Raw genomic sequence first — 17,413 nt, forward strand, 5'->3', positions numbered from 1 at the left:
CCTCACCCTGTGGTGAATCTGCAGATGCGAGCCCGACCACTGGGCGAGCACATTCAGTTGAAATGGACGCGAGTGAAATCTTCCGAACTGAAGCGCTTCGAAAGTTGCCACCATTGTGCCTAAGAGGCGAATGCACAAGTGTACAGACACGGTGCGTGGCTTGAGCACTAATTGTACTAGATGGCGTAGAATTTGTACTTTCTGCTGTGGTAGGTAAATTCTTTGATTGACCGTATCGAGAATCATACCTAGGAATTGAAGGCGTTGAGACGGAATTAGATGTGATTTCTTGAAGTTGACAATCCAACCGTGGTGAACCAGTACATCGTACGTTAGCAGCGCATGTTGGAGAAGCATCTGTTGAGACGGAGCTTTGATGAGCAGATCGTCTAAATACGGAACTATTGTCACTCCCAGGGATCTGAGATGAGCTATCATCACAGACATCACTTTGGTGAATACCCGAGGCGCTGATGACAGGCCAAACGGTAGAGCCTGAAACTGGTAATGGTTCTGGCGTATTGCAAACCGTAAGAATTTCTGATGAGGCTGCCAAATTGGAATGTGTAAGTACGCATCCTTGAGATCTAGCGCAATCATAAATTCCTTTGGCTCTAAACCCGCAATCACCGAACGCAGAGACTCCATTTTGAATCTGTAGTAAGTTACGTACTGATTGAGACCCTTTAAGTTCAATATTGGTCTGACCGAGCCATCCGGCTTCGGTACCACAAACAGACTTGAATAATAACCCTGACCCTGTTGATGTACAGGGACCGGAATCAAAACTGCCGAATCCAGTAGGGACTGAATGGCAATTTGCAGAACCGTCCTCTTGTCGTCCGACAGAGGCAATCCTGTCTTGAAAAACCGCAGAGGCGGAAGACAGTCGAACTCTATTTTGTAACCTTTTAACACTAAATTGCGGATCCACCCATCCGCGGATGTGTGGAACCACGCCAAATGGAACGTCTGAAGGCGTGCTCCCACAATCTGAGAACCGAGATGGGCTGGTAGCCCGTCATGCCACTGGTTTGTCGGTAACCTTAGCGTCCTGGCGGCTTGTGTTGGTTTGTTGGAAACCACGTCCACGACCACGTCTAGCAGGCGTGGCTGTTCCTCTGCCACGTCCTCGAAAGGACTGAGGTCTAAAGGATTTGAACGAAGGTCCAGCGTACCTCCTTCTTGATACCGGTGGAGGCAATGGTAAGAAAACAGACTTACCTCCCGTAGCCTCAGCAATCCATGCGTCCAATTCAGGACCAAACAACTTCTTGCCCTCGTAAGGCAACGCTTCTATACCTCGTTTGACCTCTGCCTCCGCATGATAAGCACGCAGCCAGAGTGCTCTTCGTGCCGTAACTAGCGACGATGAAATACGAGAAGTGAGCTGACAGACGTCAGTAGACGCTGTACAGAGATACTCTACAGCCTCACTCATTTGATTTACAAGAAGTATCAGGTTTTCGTCATGTAAACCAGATTTGAGTTCTGTAAGCCATATTATGAGCGCCTTAGTGACCCAAATGCCAACCAATCCAGGTCTCAGCATCACACCTGCTGCTACATACATGGACTTTAGCATAGTTTCTATCTTGCGATCTGAAGGGTCTTTAAGCGTAGTAGCTGCTGGCACTGGTATGGTTAATTTCTTGGTAAGCTTCGACACTGAAGAATCAACTATTGGTGGATTCTCCCATGTACACGTTACCGAGTCTGGAAATGGGTAACTAGACTTAAATCTGCGAGGTATAGAAAACCGTTTATCTGGATTCTGTCGTGTTTCTACTAACATCTGATTAAGAGATTCCGACACCGGAAAACTTATTGGAGTTTTTTTTTTCGTTTAGTAAATACGACCTGATCACTTGTGAGAGGCTCCTCAGTTTCAGTAAACTTCAGAGACTGACGTACCGCTCTGATGAGATCATCAATGCCGGAACTGTTAAAATCCTCACCATCTGACTCCACTTCGCCCTCCTCACCCTCATCTTGTTCCGTGAGGTCTGGCATGGAATCGTCAGAATGCAACATAGCAGAAACTGGAAAATCATAAGACATATGAAATTTATCCCGTTTACCCAAAATGGATTTGGACCTTACGCAAGGCTGAGACGCCTCCGGCAGTTCTGGCGGTCTCACCCTAGACTCAGATCTTGCCGTTTCCCGCTCCTGTCGAGCGGCGGTCAATTCTGATTGTAACCTATCCAGTACATTTACTAACATTCCCCACGGAGGGTTCGGTGAGGAAATTGGTTGTAAAACTGGAGCAGAAATGGTATTCTGAACCGAATCCACAAAACATACTGTACATGTGGTAGATCCACCCGGTAACACACTGCTACAGACTTTGCAATTATGCTTTTTAGTTTTTGCTGGTGCCTTACTCATTATGGCGACAGACAATACAATACACAAAAAACAGACACTTGCACGACTCAGTAAAATAGTAGTAAGGTGTCTCTGTATATATATATATCTGGCCAAGTGCAGTACACGTGGCCAGTACTATGAAATGTGATCCCAAATTCCCACTAACACCCCTGCGCCTCCGGTGGAGTAGAGATGTAGTACTGGAACGTTCTGGAATCACAGCAGGAAGACACAGGAAGCATGGTTAAAATGGCCCCCATGCCATGCTTACACATATAATCACAGTGCTGGTTACAAACTTTGAACTGATTATAACCCTGTATGAAATTCTGTAAATACCCCTGCAGCCTAGCATCTGCTGTTGCTGGAGTATTTTCTTATGCCGCTGTATTGCCCCCTTATTCCTCCGTTTATTGCCCCCCCTCCGTGAGGTAATGCCTGCATGCTCTTTCAGATGCAGAGCAGCGGGCAGAGCAGCGTGTGGGGCCGCCAGCGGGTATCGTGCGCCAAGACAGAGAGCGGATCCCTGTGCTGTGAGCCGCGGGAGCCGGGTGAGCAGCGGAAAAACAGCGGTGGGGGCCGGAGCAGTGCGAGCGGCCAGAGCAGCAGCGGCGGCCGGCGCAGTGAGCGGCCAGAGCAGCAGCGGCGGCCAGAGCAGTGAGCGGGAGAGCAGCGGCGGCCGGAGCCGTGTGAGTGGGGCGAGTAGCGGCGGCGGCCGGAGGCAGTCTGCAGAGTCCCCAGGAACAATGTCCCCACACCTCGGGGCGGCAGCGGGAGCTGACCGCCCCGCTCACATACCTTCAATCCTGCAGCTTGTGAGGAGGCTCCGACGGGGCTTCTGTACAAGCGCCGGCCAGCCTGAGCAGGAAGATTTGTGTGTGGCTGTGAGGGAGCTCTTTCAGAGAGGCCCGACACGCCCCTGCTGCTATCAGCAGCTTGCACTATCCCTGACCCTGCCTTTTGGAAGGGGGAAAGGGATGTGTATAAAAAATAAAAATATAAAAATAAAAATATTCAAAGTAATTGTGGACCCAGCCACAAACGAACTGTTGCTATCGAGCACAGAAAAAACACTGAGGTACTCGGGGATATGGAGGGGTGGAGTGTTCTAAATTTAAATATTCAGTGCTGTTCCTACGGAAGCCGTCCATATCTCAAGAGTACTCCAGTGACCCCTAGTGGATGAAAAAGAAAAGGATTTACTGGTAGGTATTAAAATCCTATTTTCTCATACGTTCTAGAGGATGCTGGGGTGACATCAAGAACCATGGGGTTTATACCAAAGCTCTAGAAAGGGCGGGAGAGTGCGCATGACTCTGCAGCACCGATTGACCAAACATGAGGTCCTCATTAGCCAGGGTATCAAACTTGTAGAACTTCGCAAAAGTGAAGTAGCTGCTCGGCAAAGTTGTAATGCCGAAGCCGCCCAGGACGAGCCCACTTCCTGGTAGAATGGGCCTTAACCGATTTTGGTAACGGCAATCCAGCCGTAGAATGAGCCTGCTGAATCGTATGACAGATCCAGCGCGCAATAGTCTGCTTGGAAGCAGGAGCCCCAATTTTATTGTGAGCATACAAGACAAACAGAGCCTCTGTTTTCCTAAGGTGAGCCGTTCTGGCGACATAAATTTTCAAAGCTCTTACTACATGGAGAAGCTTTGTTTCCAGCAAGGCGTCAGTAGCCACTGGCACCACAATAGGTTGGTTCAAATGGAACGATGACACCACTTTCGGCAGAAACTGTTGACTAGTCCTTAACTCTGCTCTATCTTCATGGAAGATCAAATAAGGGCTCTTGTGAGACAAGGCCGCCAATTCAGACAACCGCCCTGCGGAAGCCAAGGCCAACACCATGACCACTTTCCAAGTAAGGAATTTCAACTCTACCTCCTGTAAAGGTTCAAACCAATGAGATTGAAGGAACTGCAACACCACGTTAAGATCCCATGATGCCACAGGGGGCACAAAAGGAGGTTGGATGTGCAATACGCCTTTCACAAAGGTCTGAACTTCTGGAAGTGAGGCCAATTGTTTTTGGAAGAAAACGGATAAAGCCGAAATTTGAACTTTTATTGAGGCCAACTTTAGGCCCGCATCCACACCGGCTTGTAGAAAATGGAGAAAACGTCCTAACAAATTCTTCCGTAGGAGCTTTCTTGGATTCACACCAAGACACGTATTTTCTCCAAATACGGTGGTCATGTTTAGACGTTACTCCTTTCCTGGCCTGAATAAGAGTAGGGATAACTTCCTTGGGAATACCCTTTCGGGCTAGCATCCGGCGTTCAACCTCCAAGCCGTCAAACAAAGTCGCGGTAAGTCTTGGAACATGCACGGCCCCTGCTGTAACAGATCCTCCCTCAGAGGAAGAGGCCAGGGATCTCCTATGAGTATTTCCTGAAGATCTGGATACCAAGCCCTCTTTGGCCAATCTGGAACAACGAGGATCGCTCGAACCTTTGTTCTTCTTATGATCTTTATCACTTTTGGAATGAGTGGAAGCGGAGGAAACACGTACACCAACCGAAACACCCATGGTGTCACTAGGGCGTCCACTGCTATTGCTTGAGGGTCTCTCGACCTGGAACAATATCTCTGAAGTTTCTTGTTGAGGCGAGACGCCATCATGTCTATTTGAGGAATTCCCCAAAGACTTGTCACTTCTGCAAAGACCTCTTGATGAAGAACCCACTCTCCTGGATGGAGATCGTGTCTGCTGAGGAAGTCTGCTTCCCAGTTGTCCACTCCTGGAATGAAGATCGCTGACAGAGCGCTTGCATGCCTTTCCACCCTACGGAGCACCTTTGTGGCCTCTGCCATTGCCGCTCTGCTCTTCGTTCCGCCCTGGCGGTTTACGTATGCTACTGCTGTTATGTTGTCTGACTGAATTAAGAAGGGCTGATTGCGAAGAACATGTTCCGCTTGCAGAAGGCCGTTGTGAATGGCCCGTAACTCCAGCACGCTTATGTGTAGACACATTTTCTGGCTTGACCATTTTCCCTGGAAGCTTTCCCCCTGCGTGACTGCTCACCAGCGTCAGAGACTCGCATCCGTGGTCACTACGATCCAGTCCTGGACCCCGAACCTGCGTCCCTCTAGGAGGTGAGAGCTGTGTAGCCACCACAGGAGTGAGATTCTGGTCTTGGAGTACAGGGTTATCCTTCGGTGCATGTGCAAATGGAACCCGGACCACTTGTCCAATAGGTCCCACTGAAACACTCTGGCATGGAATCTGCCAAACTGAATGGCTTCGTAGGCCGCTACCATCTTCCCCAGCAACCAAGTGCATTGATGGATCGATACACTTGCTGGTTTCAGAATTTGTTTGACCAGGTTCTGAATTTCTAGAGCCTTTTCCACTAGAAGAAAAAACTCTGTAATTCTGTGTCCAGAATCATTCCCAAAAACGACAGCCGTCTTGTCGGAACCAACTGCGATTTTGGCAATTTTAGGAGCCAACCATGTTGCTGCAGAATTGTTAGGGAGAGCGTAATGTTCTGCAGTAATTGGTCCCTGGATCTCACCTTTATCAGGAGATCGTCCAAGTACGAGATAATTGTGACTCCTTGTTTGCGCCGGAGAACCATCATTTCGGCCATTACTTTGGTGAAAACCCTCGGAGCCGTGGACAGGCCAAACGGCAACGTCTGAAATTGGTAATTACAATCCTGAACTGCAAACCTCAGGTAAGCCTGATGTGGGGGATAAATGGGAACATGTAAGTAGGCATCCTTTGTGTCTACCGATACCATAAAATCCCCCTCCTCCAGACTGGATATCACAGCCTGGAGAGATTCCATATTGAATTTGAATTTCTATAGATAGAAATTGAGGGATTTGAGGTTCAGGATTGGTCTGACACAAACAGGCTCGAATAAAAGCCTTCTCCCTGTTGCAACGGGGGAACCCTGACAATGACTTGATTGTGACACAATTTTTGTATTGCGGCGCATACCACTTCCCTGTCTGGAAGAGAAGCTGGTAAGGCTGATTTGAAAAATCGGTGAGGGGGGGCGTCATGAAACTCCAGTTTGTACCCTTGGTACACTATTTCTAAAACCCATGGGTCTAGGCCCGAACGAGCCCAGAACTGACTGAAGAGCCTGAGACGTGCCCCCACCGGTGCGGACTCCCGCAGAGGAGCCCCAGCGTCATGCGGTGGACTTGGCCGAAGCCGGGGAGGACTTCTGCTCCTGGGAACCGGCCACGGCCGGTGATCGCTTACCCTTTCCTCTAGTAGCAAGGAAGGAAGACCCGAGGCCTTTTCTGTATTTATAGGGCCGAAAAGACTGCATCTGATACTGGTGTGCTTTCTTTTGTGGTGCAGGCACATAAGGTAAAAATTATGACTTACCCGCGGTAGCCGTAGATACCAACTCAGTGAGGCCGTCACCAAACAACACACCACCTTTATACGGTAGAGACTCCATAGCTTTTATGGAGTCAGCATCAGCATTCCATTGATGAATCCATAATGCTCTCCTAGCTGAGACTGCCATGGCATTGGCCCATGAACCCAAGAGGCCAATATCTCTCGCAGCTTCCTTTAGGTAGACTGCAGCGTCCCTGATATGACCTAGCGTCAGGAGAATGTTATCCCTATCGAGGGTATCCAATTCAGATGACAGGTTATCTGCCCATTTTTCGATAGCACTACTCACCCACACAGATGCAATGGCTGGTCTGAGTAGTGTACCCGTGGAGATATAAATGGATTTCAATGTATTTTCCTGCCTACTATCCGCAGGATCCTTTAGGGCTGCCGTGTCAGGGGACGTTAGAGCCACTTTTTTGGACAGCCGTGATAAAGCTTTGTCCACAATGGGGGGTGACTCCCATTTATCCCTATCCCCAGAGGGAAACGGATACGCCATTATAATCCTTTTGGGAATCTGAAACTTTTTGCCAGGATTTTCCCAAACCTTTTCACAATGCGCGTTCAGTTCATGAGAGGGAGAAAAAGTCCCAGACCTGCAGCGCTTTTATAAACTAGTATAATGCACCAAAATCGCTGCGTCCCCCACCCCACCGGTTTTCCACCCTGTTACTTGTTACAGCATTGTGAGAAAGGATCCAGCGTCTCTGCAGCCATGTGAAGAGAAATGGCGCGCTTCAGACCCGCTCATTTTTAAACTTTTTGACACTGGCGGGAGTCCGGACAGTACCCAGGCACCTTGTCCGCTGTTGCCAGATAGATAAATGAGGCTTATATGCTGCTCAGGGCGTCGGCGCGCCCCCCCCCCCCCCCCCCCCCCTCCACCCTGCCGTGCTGTTGTGTGTGGGAGCATGGCGCGCAGCGAGGCCGCTGTGCGGTACCTCAAAGCCGTCACTGAAGTCTTCTGATCTTCTTCTACTCACCTGTCTTCTGACTTCTGGCTCTGCAAGGGAGGTGACGGCGGGCTCCGGGAATGAACCCCTAGGCGTACCTAGTGTTCCAAACCCTCAGGAGCTAATGGTGTCCTGTAGCCAAAGAAGCAGATCCTTTAAACTCACAGAAGTAGGTCTGACTTCTCTCCCCTAAGTCCCACGAAGCAGGGAGACTGTTGCCAGCAGTGCTCCCTGAAAATAAAAAACCTAACTTAAAGTCTTTTCAGAGCTCCTCAGTAGAGCTCCTCAGTGTGCATCCAGTCGGCCTGGGCACAGATTCTAAACTGGAGTCTGGAGGAGGGGCATAGAGGGAGGAGCCAGATGACACCCCTTTGAAATTCTTAAAGTGCCCATGTCTTCTGTGGATCCCGTCTATACCACATGGTTCTTGATGTGAGCCCAGCATCCTCTAGGACGTAGTAGAAATAAAAGTAAGGTGTGGAGAATCTCCAACGTGTGCCTTCCCGGCGAGGCACAAAAAAACACTGAGGTATCTTGGGAGTATGGAGGGGGTGGAGGGTTACTAATTTAAATATTTAAATGTGCCTATCCCTCCTAATGCCCCGTCCATATCCCAAGAGTACTCCAGTGACCCCTAGTGGATGAAAAAGAGAATGCCTCAGTCAGCTATTACTAACACACAGCAGTAAATGTATAGGATAGCCACTGCACAGAAAGTCAGTTCTGGTACAAGTAAATAAAAATACATTATACATTTTTACTGCTATTAGCAATAAATTGCCAAAAGACCTTGTTCCTTTGGTCACTATGAAAAAACCAGAATCCATGCTGAATAGCCAATATAAAAAAAAAAAGCAGTTAAAACTTTGGGGAGGATTCAATTGAAAGCGATGTTGTTCAGCTCAGGGATGATTGCCCGGAGCTATTCAACTCCTATGCATCTAGTCTGGCACTTAAGTTTGAAGATGCACTTTACTGCAACTAATGCCTAGTGCTTAGTCGCAGTAACGGCATTTACTGACTTTAGAGCGATGCTGTTAGCGCACGTGGAAAGCCTGAAATTAGCATTGCTACACTAGTTAAGTTAAATTTCTGCTTGCACCTCAAGTAGGCTAGTAGAAATTCTCTAGTCATGTGTTTACAGTGCAGCCAATTGAATAGCTCCAGGTACTCATTCCTGGATGTAAACAAAGTCACGTTCAACTAAATTCCCCCCTTTGTGCCATATTTTGCATAATGCCCAAACTTAGTGATCGAGATGAGCAAAAAAATGTGTGGGTCCCAGGGACCCATTACGTAAAAAAAAACTGGATTCCACTCCAGAGTTTCTGGGTCACAACACAGATTATGGGGGAAGAGGTAGGGAAAAGCTGATTAGAGCTGGAGGTAGAGGCAGGGAGAAGTTAGGGTAGAGCTGGGGGTAAGGGCAGGCAGTGTTGGAGGGTAGAGAGGAGGTAAGTACAGACAGCAGTTGGGATAGTGTTAAGGGGCAAGCACGGGGCTAAGGGCAGGCAGTGCTGGGGCTAGTTAGGGGCTAAGGGTAGATAGCAGCTGGGGTAGTGCTGGGGGGGGCAAGGAGGGGGTTAGGGGCAGACAGTACTCGAGGTGTGGAAAGGCAGTGATCGCAAAAACGTGCTATAGCACGTATTTTACCCAATCTTGAGGATCAGGAACTAAATTTTTTAAAAAGGGTGGGTCCCTGGGGACGCGCTCCACTGGGATTTGCTCTAAGTTTAAAGAATGATGTCTCCCTTGCCCAGCTGCAGAGACGACTATAAAAGTGAAGGCGGAGCCAATCAGGCAATGGAGACATTATTCATTAAACCTGTAGGCAGGCATGGCAGCTGGCTGAGGAGGAAGTAGTGACCCCTCCCTCCCCTACCTCTAGTGACAGTGTAGATTGCGGAGCCGGTGTGTGTGGCCTACTGTCCTACCATATGCTGGGACCTCAAATCTGCAGCGGACCTGGCGGTGTCTATTTCGCTGCCGTGAGCTGAAGACCGGAGACTTCCTGCATCTGCCGCACGCTGCCTCGTGCATCTGCTGGGGTACCTGGCCTTGCTATCATCAGAGTACTGTCGACTGGACTCCCATGCGAGTGATATACTGCTATGATGGCCGGGAGAGCAGACGTCCTGACTGCTCCTGCTGGGCTCCGGTGATGAGGTACGGCTGCATCCCGCTGTAACTCCCCTGCCTAGCCTGCCTGTGCTCTATTCACGCTTTCTAGGATCTGCTACAGACACTACAGCCGAGGTGGTGGTGAGTCCCGGGGGACAGATAGTGTGGACACGCAGGTGCTCCTGGTAAATACACGCCGTTACACACACCCTTCCCTCCCAATCTTATGCTCTGTACAGTGTATCCCTTTGTACATAGTGCACAGTACAATATTTTCTGTTGACTAAACTATACATGCACTATGATCTATGTACTGCCCTCTCTCTCAGACAGGTTTATTAATTTAAACCTTTAGCCAGTCCTAGTGGAGAGCATTCCCGGGGACCCACCCTTTTTTAAAAAGTACATATGCCGCCAGCAGGGAACAACGCTCAGGGGTTAAAGTGTTTCGCCTCCATCTGCCCGCCCACCCACTAGTTCCTATCGCGGCAAGCAGCAGCTGCAGCCTACAGTGACATTGGAGAGCTGCTGGAAACCCTATTATCGTGGCCTCAGCGCCGCCCCACGGTTCTCCACAGACCGTGCTGCTGTGCCTCCGGAGGAGGGGAGCTGGGAGGAGAGAGCCACCTGAGCGCACTGCCCCCTGGATCAGTGATCCAGACAGGCCAATGCCTCACCTCAAGAAGACACCCAACAGAGATCAGGACTGCCTCCTCCTTCACACCCCGAGTACTGTCTGCCCTTAACCACCTCCTTGCCCCCCAGCTGCTATCTACCCTTAGCCCCTAACTACCCTCAGCACTGCCTGCCTTAGCCCCTTACTTGCCCCTCAACACTATCCCAACTGCTGTCTGTACTTACGCCCTCTCTACCTCCAACACTGCCTGCTCTTACCCTCTCTACTCACAGCTCCACCCTCACTTCTCCCTGCCTCTACCTCCAGCTCTAATCAGCTTTTCCCTACCTCTTCCCCCATGGGGGTATATTCAATTGAGGTCGAATCCATTTCGACATGCATTTGTCAGAATAGATCCGACAAGGGCTATTCAATGCCCAACTCAATTCTAAAGTTAAATTGAAATGAGGGACCGGAGAGGGGGGAGAGCCGCAGGCAGACGGGGGACAGCAGCGCTGCAGGAGGATGTGGCACAGCTTTCAGACCTCACGGCAGCATCCACTCTGCTCCAGCAAGCGGGACCTCACTTGCTGGAGCCGGGTGGACACAGCGGTTAGCGGCGGCTATGACATATCCTCCTGCAGAGCTGTGCTGTAGCGCTGCTGTCCCCCATCTGCCCGCGGCTCTACCCCCTTCTCCTCCCCTCAGTTCGACTTTTTTATAAGTCGTACTGAGATGGTCGGAAACGGGGCCAAAACCTGTCGAATTTGGCCCCGTTTCCATCAGAAGCACGTGAATCGGCAGCTATACCGCCAATTCATGTACTATTCGACAAGACGAATTCCCCGACTTGTTGAATAAAAATGCTGTGGACTGAAATAGTTCGGAACCCCTTCAGACCTAAAAAAGTAGAAAAAACTGCCGTCTTTTCGACAAGACAGCATTTTCGACCTTAACTGAATATACCCCATAATCTGTGTTGTGACCCAGAAACTGTGGAGTGGGAACCCAATTTTTTTACGTAATGGGTCCCTGGGACCCACACTTTTTTTCGCTCGTTGTGATCACTGTATATATTCTAATTGCAACAATGTTGTTATTATTTGAGCTTCTTCCTTAAGTAATTTGTGTAATTTGGGAGATCATTGCTGTATCTTTGCCACCAATATTACCGCATATCCCAGTGGTTCCCAAACTGAGTCACGGCGCCCTTCATGGTTTCTTATTGGTAAATTTAGAAAGAAATATTAAATTAAGTAAATTGTGTTTGAATGTCATCCTTAGGTTCAGTTGTGTGGTGAGGGACTGGATTAATTTCTGTTTGTCCACATATTTTATGATTGCAAGCACCAAGCCCTGGTTTTGCCTATTACATTGACAATAAATAATTTGAATTAGTCCTGGACCACCAATTCGAGGCATCCGTGCAAGTGCGCTGAGACGCCCCAGTGTGCTACGGCACACCGTTTGAGAACCACTGGCAAATCCAATGTACAATTTATATTTTTTGTATTTTATATTCTATTGTACTTCAATAAAATAAAAAAGTTTGGAAAAACACATTTTAGAAAATTGATACAATTTATAAAGTATGGTTTAGGAATTTATTTATTTTTACAATTTTTGCAGGTAAAGAAATAGTTTTTAATCATGTTTGTAAAACACAGCAATATGATAAGAGATCAGATAAAGAAACCATGTATATTTTACGGGGGAAAAAAAAGAAACGTAGCAGAAAATCTACATACCTCCAAGTTATTCCAAATGTTGGCCTAGGGGATGGGTATGGCCAAATATCATGAGCGGGCTTTGCATTATAATTGAAAGCAGGCACCTCTCGTATTCCACCTTTTCTTGAGAGTTTTTTGAGATCATCATTTGGAAGGACAAATATGCTCTTTTTATTGCTCTTAGTGACAAATTTCCTGTACGAAGGGAGAGCTGTTCCAGACCTTGACTTCTTTGATTTTGTGAACTTCATCAACCGCACTCTGTCTTTGGTGGAATACTCTTTGCTCACAGTCATTACAGATGAAATTGTCCCAGAAGGGGTGGTCAACGAGTCCGTCACAGTTGTGGTCACCATGGTTTTACACTGCTCTTTTATGGACACGACACCATCGTTGTTTGGACATGGCAATATGACTTTAGTCACGGTAGTTCTAGTTCTAGTTGTGACTTCTGTAACAACAGTTTGGATTTTGCTGTTCCCGTTCAGTCTGTCCATAGACAAACCATTTTGTTCAGTGGAATCGTTACTTAGACTGGATTCCTCGCCAGAGTTCACAGGAGATAAATCTTTACGAATTGCTTCAGTATCCATTACATCCTCTCCACAAATGGAATTATTACTCTTGAGTAAGGACTGAGTGACTGTCTCACTAGATTTATTACCATCAGATGAACAAGGCTCATTCACACATTTTTGGGAATTTGTCAAGTTTTCCATTTCCTTCGTTGTCTCAGAATATGTTGACTGACTTGCTGATAATGATGTAGAGATGGAATTTTTTTCATCTATATCCTCCATATTGATGTCTCCATTCATAAAGGGTTTCACTGTAGCCTCTCTTAGTTTATCTCCATTTTCAGAGACAATCTTTGCGATGTTGTTTACCTTCGGATCAATTTCTTGGACAGTTCGATTTTCACACAAGTCATGGGGTAAACAATGGCATTTTTTACAAAAACTATCTTTTCCATTGAGCTGAGGTGTAATGTCAACTCCTGGTGCTTCAGAGTGAATATCTTTATTGCATTTCTTGTTGTGGCACTCCGTACATTTAATTACAACTCTAGTCCTTTCATCCTGTCCTTGGTCTCCATTAGAAACTTTATTTGTACAGTCCATTTGGACATCACATAAGCTACTTTGAATGATTTCTTCAGGGATTCTGCTATTTTCTGCTTCAGGTTCAGATTTCAACAATACTTTATTTTTGCTGCCTTGGTTGCTGTTAATCTCTGATCCATAAACGATGGAATTTTTACTTTCTTCAGAGAGCTCAGACTTGGTGTCCATTGATTTTGTATTTAGACTATCTTTATCCTGATTGACCTCAAGTGAATCATGTAAACTGTTTTTAAGATCACCCTGGTATTTTGCATGGTCAATACACAGCATGGCCGCAGGGTGTTCTGTCTGGATTTTAGAATAACTATTTTTAAGAATTTTTTCTTCATTGTTGTGGCGTTCCTCTTTGGATTCTAGAGTCTTGGTGGGAACTTCATTGCTCACAGAAGAAATGCTCTGATCTTTATCTTGTTTTTCACATTCTGACATAATGCATTTATTTTGTACACCCTCAGTGTCACCTCTCAGTGGATCGAGACACTGTTCAGAACTAGAGTTTGTGGACTTGTCAATGCCCTGGGATTGCAAGTCCGGAATTTTCTCTGTACAAAGGACTGCAGGTTGTGCAATGCCAGCATCAGCTCTGCCCATAATTGGATTCCCTTCTAAAGGATCGTTGGCAGTGTCTAACTCGTTATCAGTCTTCAGCTTGCACCCAGTGCCTTCTGGTAAAAAAAAATTCTGTTCTGGGGCAACAGCCCCAATACGTTTTGCAGCACTACCCAATTTTAGTGTCTCCAGTCTTTGTTTTTCTTCAAGTGTAAACTGCTTGACCCTTCGCTCTAACAACCCATCCAACCGAGACGTTTTAACAATTTTCTTATACCAAGTCCTCATTTGAAAACCAAGGCCCACATTGATTAAGTCTGCATCAGGAAAAGTTTGCTTCTCTTTTGCACAAATTGAATCCGTTTCCATTGGCTCCTCCTTCATTGGTTCAGACTTTTCATGCTCTGGAAGCACAAAATAATCGTTATTGTAGACTTACCGTTGATAACCCTATTTCTCCACAGGATCCACAGGATAACATTGGGATTTGAGTTAGCTACAGCGGACTGGCACCAATCGATCAAAGCTTTCGGCCTCCCAGAATGCAACAAGCCCGTCCCTTTATCCCCACCTCCCGTCTCAGGCTATTCAGTTGTTTTCCAAAGCTCAAGGCAGGAGCATCATAGAGAGCCCTAATCAGGCGAGAAGAACACACATGCACACCCTTCCGTACAAGAAGTAAGAGGTTATTAGGTGAAAGGATCCTCAAATCAGGTGCGTCAGGGTGGGATCCCTGGAGATCCTATGGACTTAGGAGAAATAGTTATCCACAGGATAACATTGAGATGTCCCAAAGCAATTTAGCAGTGGGGATGATCCTGACTGGACAGGAGAATCCTTCACCCGAATTCAGCGTCCTGAGAGGCAAAGGTATCAAAGGCATAATGTCTAATAAATGTGTTACTGGAAGACCATGTGGCTGCCTTACATATCTGTTCTGCTGAAGCACCATGTTGTGCTGCCCATGACAGACCTACCTTACGAGTAGAGTGAGCAGAGACATTAGCCGGAACAGGGAGTTCAGCTTGAGAATATCTGTCTGCTTGTAAGCTGACCATCCTCTCTTGTGAAAGCCATAGAGAACGAAGAAAGGGTCTGTTTTTCTGATGGCAGTGGTACGATCCATGTAGATCCTTAAAGCATGGACTACATACAATGATGCATCTCCCGCAGAAAGGTCTGGGCCCCGGAAGGCCGGGACTACAATTTCGTTGTGAAGGTGGAAATTAGACACCACCTTAGGAAGATACCCAAATATGGTTCTGAGAAACACTCTATCTGGATAAAAAAAATCAAAAAAGGAGGGCAACATAACAATGTCCATAATCTGAAACTATTCTAGCTGAAGCAATAGCCAGTAGAAAAAGAACTTTAGCTGTCAAACATTTAAAATCCACTAGTTTTAGTGGTTCAAATGGGGCAACCTGAAGGGCCTTTAAGACTAAAGTAAAGTCCCAAGGAACTGTGGGAGGAACAAAAGGAGGTTGAATGTGCAGAAATTTCTGGAAAAAAGTGGGCACATCCTGTAGGTTAGAAATTTTCTTTTGGAATCATACAGTCAATGCTGACGCTCGCACTCTCAAGGAAGCCACCCTTAGACCTTTGACCACTCCTAACTAAAGGAATGCTAGGATTCTGGATACTGTGAAAGACCTCAGGTCAAATTTCCGGTCACTGCAACACTGAATATAGGCTTGCCATATTCAGTGATAAATGCGAGCTGAGGAAGGTTTCATTGCTCTGTGCATTGTTTGAATTACCTGATGTGACAATCCTCTTGCTTTCAGGGTGGAATTCTCAAGAGCCACGACCTCAAAGACAGTATATCCAGGTGCTTTTGATAGCAAGGACCCTGTGACAGTAGATCTGGACGTTGACGGAGTAGGAATGGAGTATCCATCGACAACCTTTGCATATCTGTGTACTAATGTCTTCAGGGCCAAGCCGGAGCTATTCGTATCCTGACTCCCCTTCCTTGTTTTGCCTTTCGCATCACCCTGGGAAACAGGGCGATTGGTGTAAACACATAGGCCAGACGAAAATGTCTCATCTCACTGACAGGGCATCCACAAAGATCGCTTTGGGATCCTTTGTTCTTGACCCGTATGTGGGAACTTTGTTGTTCTGACGGGACGCCATTAGATCTATCTCCGGTAAGCCCCACTTGTCTACCATAATTTGGAAGACCTCGGGGGGTGTAAAGCCCATTCGTTTGCATGAATGGCGTGTCAACTGAGAAAATCCGCTTCCCTGATGGTTGAGGTACGCTACTGCCGTTGCATTGTCCGAGCGGATTTGGACTGGTTTCCACTGAAGGATGTCCTTTGCCTGAATAAGTGCCAAATATATTGTCCGAAGTTCCAATATATTTATTGGCAGGCAACTCTCTTCCTTGGTCCACTGCCCCTGGAAGCAACTCCTTTCTCACACCGCTCCCCAGCCTTGAAGGACGGCATCTGTTGTCAGAATTTCCCAATCGGATATCCAAAAGGGTCTCCCTTTGTCCAGATGGGATGTCTGCAGCCACCAGGCTAATGATCAGAGGAAGGACCATAGTCTGCGTTTTTATTGTCTGATGAAAACCATTCCATTTGGAAAGGATCATACGTTGCAGAGGCCTTGAGTGTAACTGCGCAGACGTCACCTTGTTGAATGTCTACACCATCAACCCCATCACACACATTGCTGCGTGAATGGATACCCTTTGACTGTGTAGCAGCTCCTGAATCCTTGAATGAATTTTGGATATTTTATTCAGAAGTAAAATTATTCTCTGAAGACTCAAATCCAACACAGCCCTCAAGTGAGTCATCCGTTGTGACCGAACCAGGGACGACTTTGCCCAATTTATGTGCCAACCGTGTCTCTGCAAACAAGCTATTGTCTGCCGCAGATAACACTGAAGCAATTCCTGAGATTGTGCCAGGATTAAGAAGTCGTCGAGGTATGGAAAAATCCTTAGCCCCTGCTGACAGAGATAAAATGCCATTACCACCATAATTTTGGTGAACACTCTGGGAGCTGTGGCCAGTCCAAATGGTAGGGCATGAAACTGAAAATGTTGCTGAAGGATAGCAAACCTGAGATAGTGCTGATGGGACAGTGCTATAGGAAAATTAAGGTAAGCATCCTGGATATCTGAGGATACCATAAAATCTTCCGGCTCCATGGCCAAAATAATGGAACGTAAAGTCTCCATATGAAACCGAGGCACCCAAATGCACTTTGAGATTGAGTATGGGCCGGAACAACCAATTTGGCTTCTGGACTAGAAACAGGTTGGAATAAAATTCATGTCCTAGTTGTGCAGGAGGAACTGGACTTATTACTCCTGACTGAAGCAACTTCTGAACTGCCTCTTGCAAAGCCCTGGCCTTCGTTTCCACTGAAGACGGGCTGGTAAAAAAAAAACCTTTGAGGAGGGTGTTTCTTGAAAGCAAACACCAAACCGTGAGATACCTCTTCTTGCACCCAAGCATCAGTGGTAGACTGCTGCCAGATCTGTGCAAACAGAAGAAGTCGGCCTCCCTCCCTGGGGTCCCCCAGGTGGAGGCCCGCACCATCAGGCTGAT

At 47.2% G+C, this 17,413-nt stretch overlaps 1 protein-coding gene across 5 annotated transcripts in view; it reads right to left on the reverse strand.

Moving 5' to 3' along the window:
- Positions 1-17,413, reverse strand: part of BPTF (bromodomain PHD finger transcription factor) — a 313,494-nt gene that overhangs the window by 136,370 nt on the left and 159,711 nt on the right. For all 5 annotated transcript variants that reach the window (XM_063960818.1, XM_063960817.1, XM_063960819.1 and 2 more), the window contains exon 13: positions 12,187-14,245. In XM_063960818.1, the coding sequence (XP_063816888.1) occupies positions 12,187-14,245 (2,059 nt within the window). The remainder of the gene's footprint in view (positions 1-12,186; positions 14,246-17,413) is intronic.

The sequence above is a fragment of the Pseudophryne corroboree genome, chromosome 3, assembly GCF_028390025.1.
Source record: "Pseudophryne corroboree isolate aPseCor3 chromosome 3, aPseCor3.hap2, whole genome shotgun sequence".
Classification (NCBI taxonomy): Eukaryota; Metazoa; Chordata; class Amphibia; order Anura; family Myobatrachidae; genus Pseudophryne; species Pseudophryne corroboree.